At 41.9% G+C, this 20,983-nt stretch overlaps 1 protein-coding gene across 1 annotated transcript; it reads left to right on the plus strand.

Annotated features, from left to right (window-relative positions):
• The first annotated feature begins 433 nt into the window (after positions 1–433).
• LOC147892153 (microbial Terpene synthase-like protein 13) lies at positions 434–1,737 on the plus strand. Its single transcript, XM_087388992.1, has one exon. The coding sequence runs from the start codon at positions 475–477 to the stop codon at positions 1,537–1,539; it is 1,065 nt and encodes a 354-aa protein (XP_087245118.1). The 5' UTR covers positions 434–474; the 3' UTR covers positions 1,540–1,737.
• Positions 1,738–20,983: the final 19,246 nt, after the last annotated feature.

A 20,983-nucleotide genomic window follows, 5' to 3' on the forward strand; every position in this document is an offset into this window, starting at 1 on the left:
CTATTGAGTACAAAGTTCGATTATGGCCTCCCTTCGATGATTTATTCATTTGTACTTCAGAAAGAGAAACAGAGATAGAGTGATACTCCGAGAAAGAGAGAGACCACGTTGGCTATTATTGGAAAAGCACTTTTACTACTAGCTATGATGTGTGTGTGTGTGTGTGTGTGAGTGAGAGAGAGAGAGAGAGAGAGAGCACGTTGTACCATAAAACTCTGATACTTTTTGAGCAGAAATGCCAATATTTTTGTCAATGAGAGGGAAACACCCCAATGATAATAAAATCCATGTCACGTTTAGCATGTGATAGAAACACCGACCACCGACCACCGACCACCGACCCGACATGATGTCACGTTTAAGCATGTCATGCGTCAAAAGAGATGCGTTGCGTCAAATTTCATAATATATATCTCTCTCTCAGTATCCTTCCCAAATATCTCTCTCGTTAGAGTCTCTCGCATCTCTCCATCCATGGAGAGATCAGCCGCTCCTCAGTCCATGCAGAACTTGCAACTAAACGTCCAAAACGTAAGGATTCCCCCTGTCCAATGCTCCTTCCCCTGGAACAACCATCCCGATTACTCTCGACTGCAAGAGATGGGGGATGCCTGGATTCTAGCCCGCTTTAGCAATTTCGGCAACTCCCCTAGTCCCGAGCCTTTCCGCATAGCGCTTCTTCTTCAGTCTCGTTTTCATCTGCTTACATGCCTTGCATTTGCCAACGGCATGGGCGAAAAGATGGCTCCCATCATGAAATACATGGCCTGGCTGTTCATATTCGACAACGTCCTGGACGATCCCAAGGAGAAGGGAGGCGACCCGTCTGCGGCCGATGAACTTCTGCACTCCATCGCGGGTGTTTTAACTAGCAAGCCCGTAAAGTCATCGTGTCCTGTGACACGGGTGCTGACCGAGACGGCCGCCGAGTGGTGGAGAGAGTTCTGCGAGACGATGCCGGCAGCGCAGCAAGCCCGCTTCATCCCAGTCTTAGTGGCCTATCTCGATGGGAACAGAAGGCAGATTTCCTATCGACAAGCCGGAAGCCTTCCCGATCTAGACACCTACCTTTCCATCCGCCAAGCAGCGGGAGGCTGGCTGCCCTTCTGTATCCTCATAGAGTACAGTCTGGGGATCGTGTTCGACCACGAAACCGTGCAGAATCCACTCATCCGCCAGCTGCAGGAAGCGGCAGGAATCAACATGTGTTTGATGAACGACATCATATCCTTCAAGAAGGAGTTTCTCGAAGGCGATTTCCTAAACATCGTCTCGATCATGTACTTAGGGTCCAAATCTTCTCATGCTGATCTGCAGGACCTGATTCTGGAAGTTGGCAAGATCATCGAAGCCAAAGATGCGGAGTGCGTCCAGCTGATGAACGAGATAAAGAAGTCGAGCCTGATGGAGAAAGCCGGGCTTCAAATGTACGTGGAGGGTGTGAGCAATTGGATGGGCGGGCACTTTTACTGGATACATGGGAGCAAACGATACGGTTTAAGCGGACTCGCGGGTGCGGACGGAGCACCCAATCTATAGCTACATAGTCACGTTAAAGTGGAAATATAATGCCATCATCGCTGCAGTGATCCGTTGTCGATGACTCCGCCGCTCCTAGTACCCCTTAAATTTGAAGGCCTGCCCTAACCTTCATATTGAAGGATAAAATACCATGAAGACGTATACCACGAATACTACGCCGCTCCTGCTACTGCTCTTGCTTGTTAATGAGACGTCTAATAGGAAGACTAGTAAATCTCATGAATTATATACTTTGTCCAAGATAGGTTCAATGTTTTTTGTGTAGCTTTGATTTACAACATTTTTTTGCCTGCAAACAATCTCATTGTGGAGGATATCCTTTTGGATACTCCCCTTGGTGACTTGTGATCTTTTTCTAGGTTTTTTCAGGAGGCCTACTTGTAATCTTTTAACTTTTGTACTTCATGGTGGGTTTTCACCTCTTCTGAGATTTCACTTTAAAAAAATTGTGAGTGTGTGTGTGTGTGAGAGACTGAGAGACAGAGAGAGAGAGAGAGAGAGAGAGAGAGTTTGATTATGGCCCCTCTTCAATGATTTATTCATTTGCACTTCAGAAAGAGAAACAGAGATAGAGTGATACTTCGAGAAAGAGGAGAGAAAGAGAGAGCCCAGGTTGGCTATTATTGGAAAAGCACTTTTATTTACTAGCTATTGTGTGTGTGTGTGTGTGTGTGTGTGTGTATGTGTGTGAGAGAGAGAGCACGTTGTATCACAAAGCTAAATCATTACCATAAAACTCTGATACTTTTGTTTGGCACGTTTAAGTAGAGTAGAAATGCCAATATTTTTGAGACATCTAAGTTGAAAAATGCAATTAGAGTTTGCAAAAAATTTGATCATAAGAAATAATTTTTTAATATTATTGAGTTTGACAAACATAATATTGAAAAAATATGTCGAATCCTCGGGCAGTCTAGGTTCCGAGGTCGGGGTCCACTTACCTGCCACCATCCAAACAAACTAGGTGTAATAACATCATAGTTACGTTTGGGTAGACAGGTAATGCCTATTTTCCCCAGCTTGTTATCGCTTTACCTAGGAATATAGACAATCATATGGATTCTTAGGTGAAGTTTAAGTCACAAGTGGAGTACGGAGCGAATGAGTGCATGGGTTAAGAAGGGATTAGAGGAGGTATGGGACAATTAGTGGGCTTGGTATGTGGGGGGTTAAAAAGAAAGTCTAAAGGGAAGATTTCATGGGGGTACATAAAAGAATAATTCATACTTAGGGAAGTATTCATATGTGTGTGTGTGTGTGTGTGAGAGAGAGAGAGAGAGAGAGAGAGAGAGAGAGAGAGAGAGAGCACGTTGTATCACAAAGCTAAATCATTACCATAAGACTCTGATAATTTTTGTTTGGCACGGTTAAGTAGAGCATAAATGCCAATATTTTTGTCAATGAGAGCATCCCCATGTTCTGAACACTATGTGCAAATTATCAAACATGTATCTTCCATGAAAATAGTGACTCGAAATTGAGAGCATGGGTTACTCTCATAGAGACTCCAAGAAGTCAATAGAAGGGTACATATACAAGTGTACATACTACACAATAGTATACTATAGGCATTTTAAATGAGGACCAGCATCCCCGTATTCTGAACACTATGTGAAAATGATCAAACATGGATCTTCCATGAAAATAGTGAGTCAAAATTGAGAGCGTGGGTTACTCTCTCATAGAGACTCCAAGAAGTCAAGAAAAGTTTAAATAATACACTATAGGCACTTTAAATGAGTTTTGTATCGGTTGGACAATGGAAATTAGGACGTGCCTACAGCCTGCTTCAATCTAAGAGTCAATATCCAAGTTTTGATTTTTTCTTATCCATTCCTCAGTTTCAATGTCTGCCAGGGTGTCAAAAGCATTGTTCAGAGCTATGGTGTCTATAATCATCCCTTTGCCTTTATCTTGGGGGAGCAAGGTTTTGATAGAGTTTATCTTTCAGAGAAGGGTTTTTTCAGTAGAAACTAACTTGGGGATCCCTTTTTCAGCTTGTTTACTATTGGTGGGTGTAGGATCCTTGGGCTTAGCTTTGGTCCTCCTCTATGGGTAGTTCTTGACTACATGACTAGAGAGTCCACATAAGAAACAAGAATTTGGAAGATTTTTGTAGAGAAGGGGTTGTTCCCTGTACACACTTCCATTCCTGTTGACCATAACCAAAGTGTTGGGGTTGGGAAGGTCCTCAGCAATATCCATCTTAATACAAACTTGCGGATTAGCTCTAGGATTGATGAATTTTTCCTTCTCAACTCCAACTACCTCACCCAAACAACTACACAAGGAAGCTAGTTGGTTGCAGAGAGAGGGGAAGATCTAGGAGCTCTACCCACATAGTAGTAATAGTGGACCTAGGGAGATCAAGGTTAAAGTTGTGCTTCCACTTCTCTAAGTAGAGAGGTTGGTGTCTGACAGTCTAGAGGGTGCAGTTAGAGCCTTGGAGGCCATGCTTGGAGACTCAAATAGGAAGACAAAGAAGCCTTTCCTTAGAAATCTAACATTGGTAACACTAATGCCTTGTCTAACCCAATTTGCTCTCACCCAATTCTCAATGAAGGCTAGAGGAGGTCTAGGCCCTGGGAGGAAACCAATCAATGCATGGGTATCAAGCCAATCAATGGAATCAGAAAGCAAGTCTTCATTGATGAAGGCAGTAATCTGCTTACCTCTTGTAGGTTCTTGGCCCTCACCACAAGTTGCATCTTCTTCATCAGTTGGTTTGGTGCTATCTTCTGGGGTTTGTGAGTTATTCTTTTCCTTCTCATGGTGAAGGGGCTCCTTGTTTCCTTCTTCTTCTCCCCCTTGGGATCCATCGCTCCTACTTCGGTGGATTTTGGCTCTTAAAGAAGTTCCAAAGGTTCCTCTTTCACCTCCTTTGCTACGATCGAAGAGCTTTGAACTACTCTGGGGGGCTCTGGTTTCTTGTCAGTTGGGGGTTGAAGTAGAGGGAGCAAGTCCTTCTTTGGTCTCCTCTATCCTTCTCGAGCTAGCAAAGTGAGTAGTAAGCTCCTTTCTCACTGGGAGGGAGAAGAACCCTCCTCTAGCTTTGTGAGCAGTAGCCGAGTAAGATATCGTGGCGCCTCCCCTCCCAGCTTTGAAAATCTGGCGACACGCGTCTACTCTTTTCCTGTGCCAGTGTTGGCTTTTCACTCAAGGTGGGAGAAAGTCTATCTTGTCTAAGGGTCCCTGAGCCACTTTTAAGGCTCAACTGGCAGAGCTTAGCAGTGAGTGTTCTTTCTTTGGGGAGTTCTGGAAATGTGTCTTCAAAGGTCACATCAGAAGACCAATTTGACTGGGATTGATGATCATGTCGATTCAAGCCATCAGTTCTGTCTACTAGCACCAAATCTTCATCATAGTCATTTCCCAAACCTTTTCCTTTGTGAACACTCAGTGGTGGGTGGGGGAATTTAGTGTGTAATCCTCCATCTTCCTCTCCATCTCCTTCATCAATTTCCATCATAGTTTTTCCCTTCTCTTCTCTTCTTTTCCCCTCTTCCTTCTCTTATGCTTCTCCTTTTCTTTTCCTTCTCTTATGCTTCTCTTATGCATATGCTTTCCCTCTTATGCATATGCTTATTTCCTTCTCCTTAATCGTATTCAATTCTTTTTTCACATGCTCCTTAGACGTATTTGGTTCTTTTCACCTCTTTCAATCCCTTTTCCCCTCTTCCTTCTCTTCTTTTCCCCTCTTCCGTCTCTTATGCTTCTCCTTCTCTTTTCCTTCTCTTATGCTTCTCTTATGCTTCTCCTTCTCTTATGCATATTACGCATATGCTTATTTCCTTCTCCTTAGTCGTATTCAGTTCTTTTTTCACGTGCTCCTTAGCCATATTTGGTTCTTTTCCCCTCTTCCTTCTCGTATGCTTCTCCTTCTCTTTTCCTTCTCTTATGCTTCTCCTTCTCTTATGCATATGCTTTCCCTCATATGCATATGCTTATTTCCTTCTCCTTAGTCGTATTCGGTTCTTTTTTTACATGCTCCTTAGCCGTATTTGGTTCTTTTCCCCTCTTTCAATCTCTTTTTCCCTCTTCCTTCTCTTATGCTTCTTCTTCTCTTTCCCTTCTCTTATGCTTCTCCTTCTCTTATGCATATGCTTTCCCTCTTATGCATATGCTTATTTCCTTCTCCTTAGTCATATTCGGTTCTTTTTTCACATGCTCCTTAGCTGTATTTGGTTCTTTTCCCCTCTTTCAATCTCTTTTCCGCTCTTTCAATCTCTTTTTCCCTCTTCATTCTCTTCTTTTCCCTCTTCCTTCTCTTATGCTTCTCCTCTTTTCCTTCTCTTATGCTTCTCTTATGCTTCTCCTTCTCTTATGCATATGCTTTCCCTATTATGCATATGCTTATTTCCTTCGTTCCTTTTTCACATGATCCTTAGTCGTATTTTTTTTGTTTCCCCTCTTTCAATCTCTTTTCCCCTCTTCCTTCTCTTCTTTTCCCATCTTCCTTCTCTTATGCTTCTCCTTCTCTTTTCCTTCTCTTATGCTTCTCTTATGCTTCTCCTTCTCTTATGCATATGCTTTCCCTCATGTGCATATGCTATTTCCTTCTCCTTAGTCGTATTTGGTTCTTTTTTCACATGCTCCTTAGCCGTATTTGGTTCTTTTTTTTTTCAAATAGATTCTAAATGGAACAACCACGCCCTCACCCATGGGTGTCCTCCCTAAAACCCAACCTGTTTCCCCACGTTGCAGGGATTATAGACATATCTTCTCTGCTAGCTCATATAAAAGAGAAGATTGTGCAAGACAGTGACTGGGTGAAGTACAACATGGGGGTGCATGCACTTGGGTGGGGTCCAAGCCAAAGGGTAGTGGAGCAAGGGCAACTGAGGAACGCATGACACAACCTATAGGATCTCCGTAGGTTATGGAGAGACCGCCATGACCGGTGGAGCCTCAAATATGATTGTTTAAAGGACATAATGGATTGTGTGGAGAAATTCGTGGATTGCGAGTACATAATCACTGAAGAGCATGACCGCATATTAGAAGAGGTGAAGGATGAGGTCGCCAGTGACCTGCCTAGCGGTGCAGAGGAGAAAAGTACCTTAGATAGTAACGTAGAGCAGTAGACCTCCACCATTTTGGCATTTTTGGAGAATGTCTCTTTTGGAGACAAATTTTTCTTAAGCATACTTTTGGAGACATATAATTTTTATATACATAATTTTGGAGACATACTTTTGGTCTCTATTTTATATATATATATGAAAATCTTATTGGATTCCACTTGTCTTTCATAATTATTTGTCATTTCAAAACTAGCTTTTCATAATCATCTTAAGTAAATAATTGTCCTTTCATATTTATCCTTTATGCGTTGATGTCATTTCATAATTTTCACAAGTGATTAATTGCCTTTTCATAATTTCTTGAGTTTGAATTTCATAATTGTCTTAAGTAATTAATTATCTATCCACTTCTTACCCGCTCTTGTTTTTTGTTTTTTGTTTTTTGTCTTCGTGTTTGTGTCTACGTAGGTCCAATCCCCCCAAATTAGACATGGGATCACACCGCATGTCTAACGAGCACGAGAACCATCGTAGGAGGAGACATCATGATCTCTACTCTCCAGGTGACTTTGATTCCACTTAGGCAACACCTCAGGGGCCTAGCCCTATGACTACCCCTGGCCTGACTCCTCTCGGACGTAGCAATGTGACTACCCCTCGGGGAACTCCTTTGCTAGTAGCCCATGGCTTTGTCGGGAGTCTCGATAAGTTTGTCGCACAGATGACTGATGCGGAGGCAGTGAGATTCTTCTCTTTGCTACCCCAGAGGACCTGAGCAAATCCCTCTCCTACATTGACGGCTAGACCTAGACTTTCTCGTACAGTAAGATTGAGCATGCATGTTTTGACGTATTGTCTTCTTGCGTCGTTCATTGATTTATGATTTACCATTGAAATACGGTTGTGCGTAGGATGGAGAACTCCACACTAGAAGTGCCACACCATGAAGGGAACTCGCTCAATGCACTGCCACAGCATTGTTTTGAAAGGAACATGAGACACTTGACATTAACAATTGTGCGACATTTCAAGCATACCACAAAGAATTTGGACTTGAGAATGAAGGCTGACATTTTGTCTAAGGTTATAAAACATCCAGATATGCAAGAGGTTTCGATGAGACAAATTTTCAAAGCCACAGTCCATATCAATGGCAATAGTGGATAATCTAAAGACATCATTGAGTCTTGTGAAAAGAATAGAAAGTGCTGATAAGTTAGTTGTGCGAAGAGAGCAACTCTCCACATGATTGCTAACACTTTAGCATTTAAAAAATATAGTGATAGCAAAGTAGCTAAAGCACTTGGAATTCAAGCATGGAATATGAACAAACATCGCGTGGACATAAAACAAGCTTCCTTCAAATGGGCAGATGGAGGTCGAAAGTGTAGACAGGATTCCTTAAGTTGTGAGGTGGTTTAATGTGTCGTCCAGTTTTGGAAATACAACACCAGGGTTTCCCAAAACAAAAAGGATGTTTGCACGCATAGGCCTCGCCCAAAAAAGTATGCACACACTATTATTTGGTACTCTTTACAACTATTTAGTACCGTCAAGGATAAAATTAGTATTGTTCAGATGTTAAAGCTAACATTTAACACTGTAACAGACTCTATATAAAGCGAATTTAGCACTAAATCATAGAATCACAGTACTGGGGACTTAATACGTGCCCCTTGGTGGTTGACCTCCCTCTCTCTTAGCAATCTCGGCTAGTGCATGCCTCTTAAGCGAAGATCTTTTATTGCCATGTATCGTGACAATATTTTGATGGGATATCTCAAGGTGTATGCCCCAGGCACACCTTGGTTTCTATGTGTGTGTGCTAGAGGCATAGTTAGGTGCCCATAAGCACTGTTAGGTGGTAGATGCCACATAGGATGATTGAGAGATTCTAGGAGCTGATTGAGGAGATGATTGTGGAGCTTGGTGGCCTTTGGTCAGAGGTCATCAATGATGTCAGTCATCATGTAAGAGGTGCCTACATATGGACCTCAACTTTCTTCATTCCATAAGCAAGCATTCTCATTTTGTGTTCAGCTTCATGCTTTCCTTTCAGTTCTCCAACATGGTATCAGAGCACTATGATCCTCCTTGAGCCCATTTGTGCCACATCATCTTCTTCTTCTCCATCTTCTTCTTCTTCTTCATCTTCACCATTTCTTCCCCAAACTTGTGAGAGCTTGTTCTCCCTCGTCTTTTTGCCATTCTCCGAATCCTTTGAGCTGGAGATACCCTTCGTATGGGCAAACTTTTGCTTGCAAGGAATTAAAGAAATATCGTTGCTACTGGTCGCCATTCCCTGAAGATGATCGAAACTCCCTTTCATGTATTCTCTGTTTCTGCTCCACCTTTCTCTAATTCCTTTTAGGCAAAGCTTCTCCATACCTTGGACTATCTTGTGTTGAAATTTGAGTAGCAATGGTTGCATATTCGAGGAGAAAATGCAGAAAAACCAGTTGATTTTCAAACTTCCAGCTATGGCAACGTGACGTGGCATTTCGCCCTTCCTCTTTAGTGGCTCTTCTTTGACAGATTTGTTTCAACCTAGAAAGCCCTCTTTTCTTTGCTTTGAAGAGTGAGATACAAGCCCTCCAAGTTCAGGCCTCTGTTTCGGACAGTTTTGACAAGGTTGTGAGTTTGATGCTACATTAGGTGCTACTTTAGCATTTCTGATGTTTTAAAGTGTTGAATAGCATCAGTACAACTGTGGCTATAGCTTTGCTTCAAGTTGCTATACCTGGATTTGCTTGGAATACTTTCATTTAGTCACCTCTATGAAGCATGCAAGTGAAAGCATCATTGATTTATAGTATGGAATTTGGTTACAAGTCTTTGCTACTCTAAATGCTTGTACTTTGAAGCCCTTCAACTCTTTCTAGCCTTGTAAGAGAGTAGACATTGCCCATTTTGGGTTAGACCCTCTCATAGCTACCTTCTTGAATATGGATAAGTTCAATGGTAAAGGCTTTCACACATGGCAGATGCTCGGGCGGTCAGTCATCATATGTAACCCTGTCACGTGAGTTCAACAGAAGGATATTTTTAATATCTAAATTTTACAAAAATTAATTTACATAAGGAAGTTTTTTAAATGATTTTGGGAAAATTTTACAGATTTATATAGAAAAAGGGTACATTTTATTAACGGAAAAATTACAGATAAGGGATTTTACAAATAGGCCTTGAACGCATGTGATATTGAGGGTTTATACATAGTGACCCCCCTGAGGGCAGATGAAGGTTAAGTTTGCATTAATGAGGGAAAACCTCTGGGGGCTTGTCAAACCTACTTCATCTTCTTCTTCAACAGCCTCTAATGCTGGAGAATCCTCAGCTCCGACATGCCCGGTAAGAGATCCTGCTAGAGAGGAGAAAGCCTATGGCATCATTGCTCTTGGCTTAGGAGATGACTATATTTCATCACATTTCTGATTTGGAGTCTCCTTCTAAAGCTTGGCAGAAGCTTGATATTATTTTTGGTGCTAGCTCTCACATCTCAAAATTGTCACTTAAGATTGCTTTCTTTGAATTGAAGATGGCTAGTGGCACTCCTTTGGCTGAACTTGCTTCTATCAAATCTCCAATCACTACAGATGATGCAATGGCAATGTTGTTCAAAAGTATGCCTAAAGATTATGATCATGTTGTTACCACTTTGAAAAATCTTCCTAATCCTACTCTTGAAGGTCTTATTACTGCTCTTCAAGAAGAAGAAAGGCACATGAAACTCTAGAGAGGCAATGACACAGCTTATGCCATAAAAACTCAAAAGGGCAAGTTTGGGCAAGTTTTCACCTTGCAAACATTGTGGGAAGACTAATCACCTCTCAAAAGATTGCTTCAAGATCAATCCTTGCAAACATTGTGGCAAAAACAATCACCATGAAAAGTATTGTAAGGCCAAAAAGGAAGCAACTACAAAGCCATAGACTGCCAATCTACTTTCAGTTGATGTACCTCCACAATATGAGGCATCCTATGAAGATTATGCTTTTTGAACCATCTCCATATATGCTCCAGATCTCTCTTTTTATGTTGAGTCAAGGTACTCAGCCTGGATAGTCCTCCAAAATTAATGAAATAAACTATTGTGTGTTTTGTAAACACCACTGGTCACCATATGATGTAGGCCATGTGTATGTGTTTTGCTCCATGGTACCTCCTGCAGACATTGTGTACATGCAGGGGAGATAACCATTGAAAGGTCTTACGTATCCCTTTTGTTTACTTCACACCCTTGGGAACCCCTTGCTAGCATGAGAACCTAGCCATAGATTTATCCTTGACCACGATGAGATGGCATGAGAAACTATGAGACTAGATGTATCCTTGACATAGCCTGAGGCATTCCCTTGATGAGGGGGGGTATGATGGGATATCTCAAGGTGTATGGCCTAGGCACACCTTGGTTTCTATGTGTGTGTGCTAGAGGCACAGTTAGGTGCCCATAAGCACTGTTAGGTGGTAGATTCCACATAGGATGATTGAGAGATTCTAGGAGCTGATTGAGGAGATGATTGTGGAGCTTGGTGGCCTTTGGTCATAGGTCATCAGTGATGTTAGTGATCATGTAAGGGGTTCCTACATATGGACCTCACCTTTCTTCATTCCATAAGCAAGCATTCTCATTTTGTGTTCAGCTTCATGCTTTCCTTTTAGTTCTCCAACATATTTGACTTGGCCTATTTATCTGTGAACTGAACATTGGGGAGATTGGGATACCTAGAGCAAATAGCAGTGAGGGTCTCATCAGCCAACTTTTTTGGATCGTCTTTGTAGTGAATAAAGCAATCTCTGTAGTTGTTAGCAATTACAGAGTGCATGAAGGACATGATGTCCTTCCCGCATGTATCCATCAAGATGCCTCCTCTCTGAGTGATGTCATAGAAGATCGTACCATCACCCTCGGCATGTATGCATCATCTGAATCATCTTCGTCCCCACCACTACACCCCCCCAAAGCACTGTGCCATGCATCCCCCATAGCTCTCCCTACTACTATGCCTACTGCCCTGTCATGTCGAGCTAGTAGCTGGCCACTCGTAGCTGGAGAAGAAAAGAGAGGAGAAAGGAGAGGAAAAAGAGAGGAGAAAAGAGAGGAGAAAAAGAGAGAAAAAGAGAGAAGAAAAGAGAGGAGAAAAAGAGACAAAAAGAGAGGAGAAAAAGGAGAAAAGAGAGGAGAAAAAATAGAGAAAGAGGAGATAAGAGAGAAAAAGAGAAAAAGTGGAAATAAAAGAGATAAAAAGAGAGAAAAAGAAAAGAGAAAAAGTGGGGATAAAAGAGAGTAAAAGAGAGGAGGAAAGAAAGGAGAAAAGAGAGGAAAAGAGAGGAAAAGAGAGGAGAAAGAAAGAGAGAGAAAAATAGAGGAGATAAGAGAGAAAAAGATAGACAAAAAGAGAAGGAAAGAGAGGATAAAAGAGAGAAGGAAAAAGAGAGAAAATGTGAGGATAAAAGAGAGAAAAAGAGAGAAGGAAAGAAAGGAGAAAAGAGAGGAGGAAAAGAGAGAAAAAGAGAGAAGGAAAGAGATGAGAAAAGAGACAAAAAGAGATGAAAAGAGAGGAGAAAAAAGAAAGGAGATAAGAGAGAAAAAGAGAGGAGATAAGAGAGAAAGAGAGGAGATAAGAGAGAAAAAGAGAGGAAGTGAAAAGAGAAAAAGTGGGGATAAAAGAGTGAAAAAGAGAGAAGGAAAGAGAGGAGAAAAGAGAGGAAAATAGAGAGAAGGCAAGAGATGAGAAAAGAGATGAAAAGAGAGGAAAAGAGAGGAGAAAAAAGAAAGTAGATAAGAGAGAAAAAGAGAGAAGAAAAGAGAAGGAAAGAGAGGAGAAAGGAGAGAAAAATGGAATGCAATCCCTTATTTCCTCATGAATGCAATCTCTTTCTTCAATCATGTAATCCCTTTCCATCATTCATGCAATCCCTTTCTTCATTCATGCAATATCTTTCCATCATTTATGCAATCACTTATTTCCATCATTCATGCAATCCTTTTCTTAGAAGGGGAAGGGGAAGGGGAAGGGAAAGGGAAAGAGAAGGAAAAGGAAGGGGAAGGGGAAGGGGAAAGGGAAGAGCACATAACAAAGACTGTTGTAGCATGTCTATAGATGCGTCCACCAGTGCATCTATAGGCGTGGTTGTCTGTTTTTCCAAAAGATAGACGTGCTATAAACGTGCTCCGATAGACTCCTTTTTCAAAGAAACTAAAAAGGACATGTGTTAGGACCCCAAAAAGAACAACACTAGTACCCAAAACATCCGTTCCCTGCATACGACAAAGGACGACGAATCCAAAGAGAGCAACTTTCAAAGAAGATCAACTGCCAAGAGACTGAACTTGGATAGAGGTGTGGAAGCTTCTTCTCCTTCTTCAAAGCTGCTTCTCTTTCTTCTCTTCCTTGTTCACCCTCTTCTCTTGTGTGCTTGGGGATGATTGTGTAAGCCTGGAGATGAGTGTGGGTGCTTGGAGATAAGTATGGATGCTCGGAGCTGTGCCTGTTAATAGGAAAGCAAGCCGCGTGTCGCTAAAAGTATGTGAAGGAAAGCAAGTGCGCTAAAAGTAGGTTTGAAAATCAACTCACAGTCTGCACGTCTAATAGCTTGTCTATCAACATGTCTAAAAGTGCGTCTAAACATGCATCTATCAGTGCATCTACACTCATGCACGTAGAAATTACACTCAATCACATCTCAAAGTATGGAGAATGGGATGCGACCGTAAACATGGTAAGTGTTAAAGAGTTAAGGTTGATTGAGATACCTATGGGTGTTCATGTGTTTGAGTTACGATCCCATTTTAATTTGATATAGGATGCAGTGCCACACCCACATATGTTGCCCTATGCTCGTCGTGATGAGGTGAAGCATCGGCAATATGAGGTGGGATCTTCAGGAGGGATCGTTACAGATGCATGGAGTGATGGTGATAGTAGGCCTCCGCCATTACCTCATGAGGCCATGGAGGAGGAAGTGTTTGATGATATGGTGTGGGATTTATATGTCCATCAATCCTCAGGTAAGGATGATAGCATGGAGTAGGATGATCTTTTTACCGCAGCATCGACTCCACTGTTTGAGGGGTGCACATTCTCTGTTCTACATGCCTCCCTTGAGTTACTAAACTTGCAGACCATGGAGCAATGCAGGTTTGAATGCATTACTTAAGTAAGCTTTAAAGCCTATTTTGCAGACATGGTGAATTATGCTAGTGGGTCAATTACTCAAATGCTTTTTCTGATTTATGGTCTTCACATGCAAGCTATTGTGTAAAATAATTCCAAGGAAGAATAAATTACCGACCTCAAGAGATATGGCAAGGCAACATGTGACCTCTCTTGGAGGATTAGATTACAAGCGCATCCATGCATGCGTCAATGATTGCATTTTGTTTTGTGGACCACATAAGGATGCAAGAGAGTGTCCTACTTGTGGAGAGACAAGATATAGAGCAGATCTCAAAACTTTGGATGTGCCTCGTAAGGTTCTACGACATTTTTCCATAATCCCTTGCATCCAACATATGTTCAAGTGCAAATCCATTACAGAGCTCAGGTCATGGCATTCCTCCCACCATGGCAAGTGGAGAACTCCTGCAGACACTTCTGCATGGATTCATATTGAAGACACATGGCCAAGCTTCAAGGAAGAACCTTGGAGCTTGAGACTTGGACTAGGTATGGACGATGTGAACCCATTTTGTCTCAAAAGCACCTCTTACAGTGTATGGTCAATGATATTGGTGAATTATAATCTTCCACCCTCTATGGCGATTAAGAAAGGACATGTTATGTTTTCCCTTCTAATTCCAAGGAAACATAAAGTAAAAAATCCTGATGTTTATTTGGAGCCTTTGATTGATGAGCTAGAGATACTTTGGAGATGTATCAAGGTGCATGATGTGAGCAAGCGTCCCTCGTCCCACAAGACTTCAACTGCAAAGTAGTCTTGATGTGGACGATGCATGACTTCCCAGGCTATGGCGAGTGTTCAAGTAAGCATTGCACTTTTAATTATGAGTAGGCAATCGATGGGGCACCCTCAACCCACCTTCAACTCTTAATTGCATCTATTGTTCAGGTCTCACTACATCGGGTTACCATGCATGTCCCATTTGTGGTCCTTTGCTAGTTCCCTCATGGGCAGATGCATTGAATAAGGTCATCTATGAGAATCACCATCGATTTCTTCCACCTGATCATCCTAGATATGTCACCCCTTGGAATGAAGTCCCTCCACAGTCACTCATTGCAGGAGATTGGATGAGAATTTGGGATGGTTCCACGACTACACCACTTGGCATGAGCTAGTAAGGGTTTGTAATAACTATTATGTGCTATATTGAATGGAAATAAAGATTGCCCACTAACACCAGCTTTTGTTTAGATACTCCATCTTTTATCGTTTACCATATTGGTCCCACCTCAAGATCAATCACCTGCTTGATCCCATGCATATCTTCAAGAATGTGGCATCTACCATTTGGGAACATTTGAATGGGACACAAGATTCTGTAGGCATAAGGGAGTATCTATGCACCGTAGGGAGGATGCATGAAGCTTGGCCCACAAGAGAAGCCAAATGGGCATGTCTTTTTACCTCATGCATCGTGGAGGTTATCAAAGCTAGAGATGGTGGTGGTGAAGCGAGCTATCACTACAATTCGTACTCCCACTAGATGCATGAGGTGTTTGAAGGGGGCCTTCACAAAGAGCAAGAAAAGAGGTGTAGTACAATTATATGGGTTGAAATCTCATGATTGGCACAAGATGCTCCAAATAAGTATTTTATGTGTATAATATCTTTTTCCTTCCAAATTTGTGAGTGAATTAGAAGCAACTAATCAACCATTCCTCGTGTGTTCAGTTCATACTATCTACTAGCATTTCTCGCAGTGCGTCAAAGGACATGAAGGATTGTATTTACAAGATGGGTGAGCTTGTGAGGTTTACATGATGCAAGGTGTTCATATTGCTAATATGGCATACTCTTTCCTTTCTAGGTATGTGAGCTCAAAGGAAATAGATCCCATCATGCTTGAGAATGCTCGAGTTTTGTCAGTGGAGGTGGTTTTGTTTAGTGGAGGAGACATTTCCACATTCTACTCTCACAAGCCAACTACATCTCATAGTGCATTTGGTGGATGATATTGCTATATGCGGTACTATACATGCACGATGGTTGTTCTTCCTCGAGCACTTCATGAAGACCTTAAAGGGTTTTGTGAGACAAAATGCAAGACCCAAAGGTAGCATGGCCGAGGGTTGTTGGTCGGTACAAGAGTCACTTGTATATATTTTTGAGTTTCTTGTTAATGTGGGTAGCTCTCTCCCACGACTATGGAGAGATGATGAAGACCTAAGGATGACCTCTATTGTGCCTCAAGGGAAAGGATGCATCAAAGTAATAGACATGGAGTTGCTTAATAATATCAACCTATATTGCATGCTTAATAGTGATGTGATGAAAAGATGGGTGACAAGATATGAGGATGCACTACAAGGCATAGGCCATTTTCCGACGAAAATACCGACGTTTTTTACATTAAATTTTTTTTTTTAATGGACGCAAATGTCATGAATGTCGCTATATAGCGACACTAATAATCGTTGCTATATAGCAATACTGGTAAACGTCGCTATATAGCAACGATTAATAGAACTTAAAAAAAAGCATTAGTGGGGCTAAACAGGGCCATAGCAAGCCCTGTTTTGCCCCACTAATATTTTTTTTTTTTGTAAGTACAAAAAAAAGTTTTTTATTACAAAATTTTCCTTGCGAAAAGGGTGATACAAAATCGCTCAAATGAAATGATCGAGCAACAAAAGCATATACATGTCGAACATATACAACATTGTTTGTTACAAATTACCCTTTCGAAAAGGGTGATACAAAATCGCTCAAACGAGCCGATATACAAAATGACATACATGGCGAAGTATATGCAAACTGCTACTACTACTACTACTACTACTCCTCATTCGAATCATCCTCGTCGTCCTCGTCTTGTTGGCCTAATCCTTGGTCCTCGTGAGCTGCACCTACTCCTTGACCCTCATCACGTGCATTTGATCCTTGGCCCTGGTGATCGCTCACCTCTAGTGATGGGATGCTCGAGCTTTGACCCTAAGAGTAAACCATATAAATTGAAAATTAGATTGGAACTTAAAGAATAAATCAATTTAAAAAGTGAGATTACAAGTAGGAGTAGACTTATACCGTGCAAGCAGCCACCTTAGCCCAATCGACCGTCGCTCCCATTGCCTCTTGCTCAATAAACCACGGCTTTGTTCCTATGCAAAACGCGTGTCGTGTCTCTGCATCCGTAGGAAGATGACCCATCGTAGCTTGCTGTGGATCCAATTTATGAGAGTTAGATAAAGTGCATGTAATATGTAGTAAAACAAATAGAACAATACATCAAATGAGAAGTAGACTTACCACGGTTGCCTCGAATGCCAACTGTCCACCTGCACCAAAGTGCGAAATACCTATAGTGTCCAACCGTCTCCTCGCAGCACCTCCTGTGACCCTCAAATATTTTAGGATGGTCCCTATTCTGGTTCTTGAAGAACTTTCAATCAGCTTTGTCTGCCCAACTGGGTTTAGCCATCCCCTTTGCGATGGAAGTACGCCTAACCCATGCGCTCTCGCATATAATTCTCATTAAACTCCCAATTTAGCGGGTTAGGGTATTTTTGTTTTAACTCATCGATGACCACCTGCTTCTTTTGGTCATCTTGATACTGCCAATCGGTAGCAATGCCACTCTTTAAGTGATGGCTCATCAACCACCTCATGGTGGCCATCACTGCTTTTCTCTTTCTATCTTCTATTATCTCTCCGGCAGCTTGATTTGATAGGAGAGGTCCTCCACTGGGGTAAGGAGGACTGATGGTAGTGGCAGAGTCAGAAGGAGTGGAAGCTGTGCGAGTGTTTTCGGAGTGAGGAGTAGTAGTGGGAGTAGGAGAGGGCAAGGGACCTGACTAATACTGTGTCTCGGGACCAAGTGGAGACTTGTAGGGATGTGAACCCCTCAGTCAAAGGGGCACGAGGGGATGGCTGACAGTAGGTCCAGCCGTCGGTGTAGGAGAGGGAATTGCTAAGGTCCTCTGAGATAGCAGTCATCTGCGCTACAAACTCGTCGAGACTCCCGACAAAGCCATGTGCTGCTGGAAAAGGAATTCCCCGACGGGTGGTCGCAGTGCTACATTCGAGAGGAGTCAGACCAGGGGTAGTCGCAGTGCTACGTCTGAGAGGAGTCGGACCAGGGGTAGTTGCAGGGGTAGTCGCCTCAGGTGTCACCTGAGGGGAATCAAAGTCCTTTGGAGCATAGAGATCATGATGTCTCCTCCTCAGAAGGCTGTGCATACTCATCGGACATGCGACGTGATCCCATTTCTAACATAGACACAAACACAAAAACAAAAAACAAAAAACAAACATAAGCAGAGGCATAGGCATAGGCAAATACATATGTTTACGATCGAAAGAGGAAAATGAGACATGCTGATGAGAGAAGGAAAAGAGGGAAAAGAGGGGGGGAAAGAGAGAAGGAAAAGAGGAGATTGAAAGAGGGAAAAGAGGGAGGGAAAGAGAGAGGAAACTAGGAAAAGAGGAGAAGGAGCATAAGAGAAGGAGACATATGCTTATGCTTATGCATAAGAGGAAAAGAGGAAAAGGAAACAAAGCATATGCTTATGCCTATGCATGCGCATATGAGCATAAAAGAAAAAGAGAGAAAAAGAGATTGAAAGAGGAGAAGGAGGAGACATATGCTCATGCTTATGCATGAGCATATATAAGCATAAAAGAAAAAGGGAGAAAGCTTAAGCATAAAAAAGAAAAAGAGATTGAAAGAGGGAGACATATGCTCATGCATAAGCATAAGCATAAGCATAAGAGAAGGAGACATATGCTCATGCTTATGCTTATGCATGAGCATAAGAGAAGGAGACATATGCTTATGCTTATGCATGAGCATAAGAGCATGAGCATGAAAGAGGGGAAAGAGGGGGGAAAAGAGGGAGGAAAAGAGGAAAAGAGATTCAAAGAGGGGAAAGAGGAAAAGAGGAGAAGGAGAAGGAGAAGGAGACATATGCTCATGCTTATGCATGAGCATATATAGGCATTAAAAAAAAAAAAAGCTTAAGCATAAAAGAGAAAGAGAGAAAAAGAGATTGAAAGACATATGCTCATGCTTATGCATGAGCATAAGAGAAGGAGACATATGCTTATGCATAAGAGGAGACATATGCTCATGCATAAGCATAAGAGAATGAGACATATGCTCATACTTATGCTTATGCATGAGCATAAGAGAAGGAGACATATGCTCATGCTTATGCTTATGCGTATGCATGAGCATAAGAGCATGAGCATGAAAGAGGGGAAAGAGGGGGGAAAAGAGGGAGGAAAAGAGGAAAAGAGATTCAAAGAGGGGAAAGAGAAAAAGAGGAGAAGGAGAAGGAGACATATGCTCATGCTTATGCATGAGCATATATAAGCATAAAAGAAAAAGAGAGAAAGCTTAAGCATAAAAGAGAAAGAGAGAAAGAGAGAAAAAGAGATTGAAAGACATATGCTCATGCTTATGCATGAGCATAAGAGAAGGAGACATATGCTTATGCTTATGCTTATGCATAAGAGGAGACATATGCTCATGCATAAGCATAAGCATAAGATAAGGAGATATATGCTCATGCTTATGCTTATGCATGAGCATAAGAGAAGGAGACATATGCTCATGCTTATGCTTATGCTTATACATTAGCATAAGAGCATGAGCATGAAAGAGGGGAAAGAGGGGGGAAAAGAGGGAGGAAAAGAGGAGAAAGAGGGAAAGGAAAAGAGATTGAAGGAGGGGAAAGAGAGATGAAGAGGGAAAGGAAAAGAGATTGGAAGAGGGGGAAAGAGATTGAAAGATTGAAGGAAAAAGAACAGGGGAAAAGATATTGAAAGAGGGGAAAAAGAATAGGAAAAAAGAAGAGAAGGAAGAGGAGAAAAGAGGGAAAGAAGAGGGAAGAGAGGGGAAGAGAGGGTTCCTACACCCATCACTGCAGCTAGCGCTTAAGGCACTAGCTGTAGGCCAATGCAAATAGAGAGGGGAAGAAATGGTTCCTATACCCATCACTGCAGCTAGTGCTTAAGGCGCTAGCTGCAGGCCAATGCAAATAACACAAATAACAAAAGGAAAAAAGAGGAAGCACTTTCTTGCCTGGAATAGTCCCGCTCGGTGTTTTGTGGACTGGCCCTACAAAAGAGAGGAAACATACCATTTTTCAAATAACTAGTTAGAGGAAGAAGAAGCAACTTCTCAAAGGGATTGGATTGAGGAGACAAGGAGAAAGAGAAGAAAGAGAAATACAAAAAAGACTAGAAGAGGTGAGTCTTCTTTCTTTCACAAAATCTCGTTTTTTGTCTACAATCCTTGAAAATCAAGCATGAAAACTAGCACCTAGCCTTAGCAATACAAGGAGAAACATGCTTCAACACTCACAAAACGAAATCTCACAAAAAGTGAACCTACATTGTTCAAAGAGACTCACCTTCTTGAAAAACTTCTTTTCACACAAGCAAAGAGGAAGAAGGGTGGAGAGGGAGCACAAGTGTTAGGAGAGGGGTGAGTAGTGGTGAGGAGTGGAGAATAGAGTGGAGAAAAGCGAGGTCATCTGATATAGGTGGGAGGAGAGATTGCTTTTTTCACAATAGAGATTGCTAAAGAAAGCACCGTGTCATGAGGTTTTGGGTTTTAGCCTACAGGGTCGCTATATAGCAACGGAACAAGTCAAAATGTCGCTATATAGTGACGCTTCAGGACACTTTTTGTTTAAAGTTAAAAAAGAATCTCATAGATGCTATTGTATTATTGTTAATATATTTCCTTGCAACTTATGTTGTGATTTTATAAGTGCAGATGGAAGGGACGAGTGGAAGCTTTGTTCGATGATGCGCCAATGCCCGAGAGCACAAAGTGGCTTAGGAGAGGTTATATTGTCATTGCACTCATTGCAAGCGAGAAGTACGACATCGTCGTATTATCATGTGCCACTTGCGAATGTATGGGGAGGAGCCCGAACCAGTACCCGAACCAGTACCCACCATTGGTGTTGCACATGTTGATGGATTATTGGTAAGTCAAAGCTATTTACGTTCGTGGTTAATATTGGATACCATTATGGTATGAATACTTGAGACAATATCCTATATTTACACGAAATCTTAAAACAGGATGAGGAGGTTGACGAGGGTAGGCATATACCTTCACACTTTGAGCAAGACTATAGTCTCTCGGATGATGACGAGAGTATGGTCGACATGATGGATTCTATTTTTAGGGGCACTACATCCCATGTACATGTGATGTCAGAGTCTGAGGTTAAAATGCGAGAGTTGCAATCAACACAATTGTACGAGGGTGCTAG

Source organism: Dipteris shenzhenensis, chromosome 17, assembly GCF_047967505.1.
Source record: "Dipteris shenzhenensis isolate YYH24624 ecotype China chromosome 17, Dip_SZ_1.0, whole genome shotgun sequence".
Classification (NCBI taxonomy): domain Eukaryota; kingdom Viridiplantae; phylum Streptophyta; class Polypodiopsida; order Gleicheniales; family Dipteridaceae; genus Dipteris; species Dipteris shenzhenensis.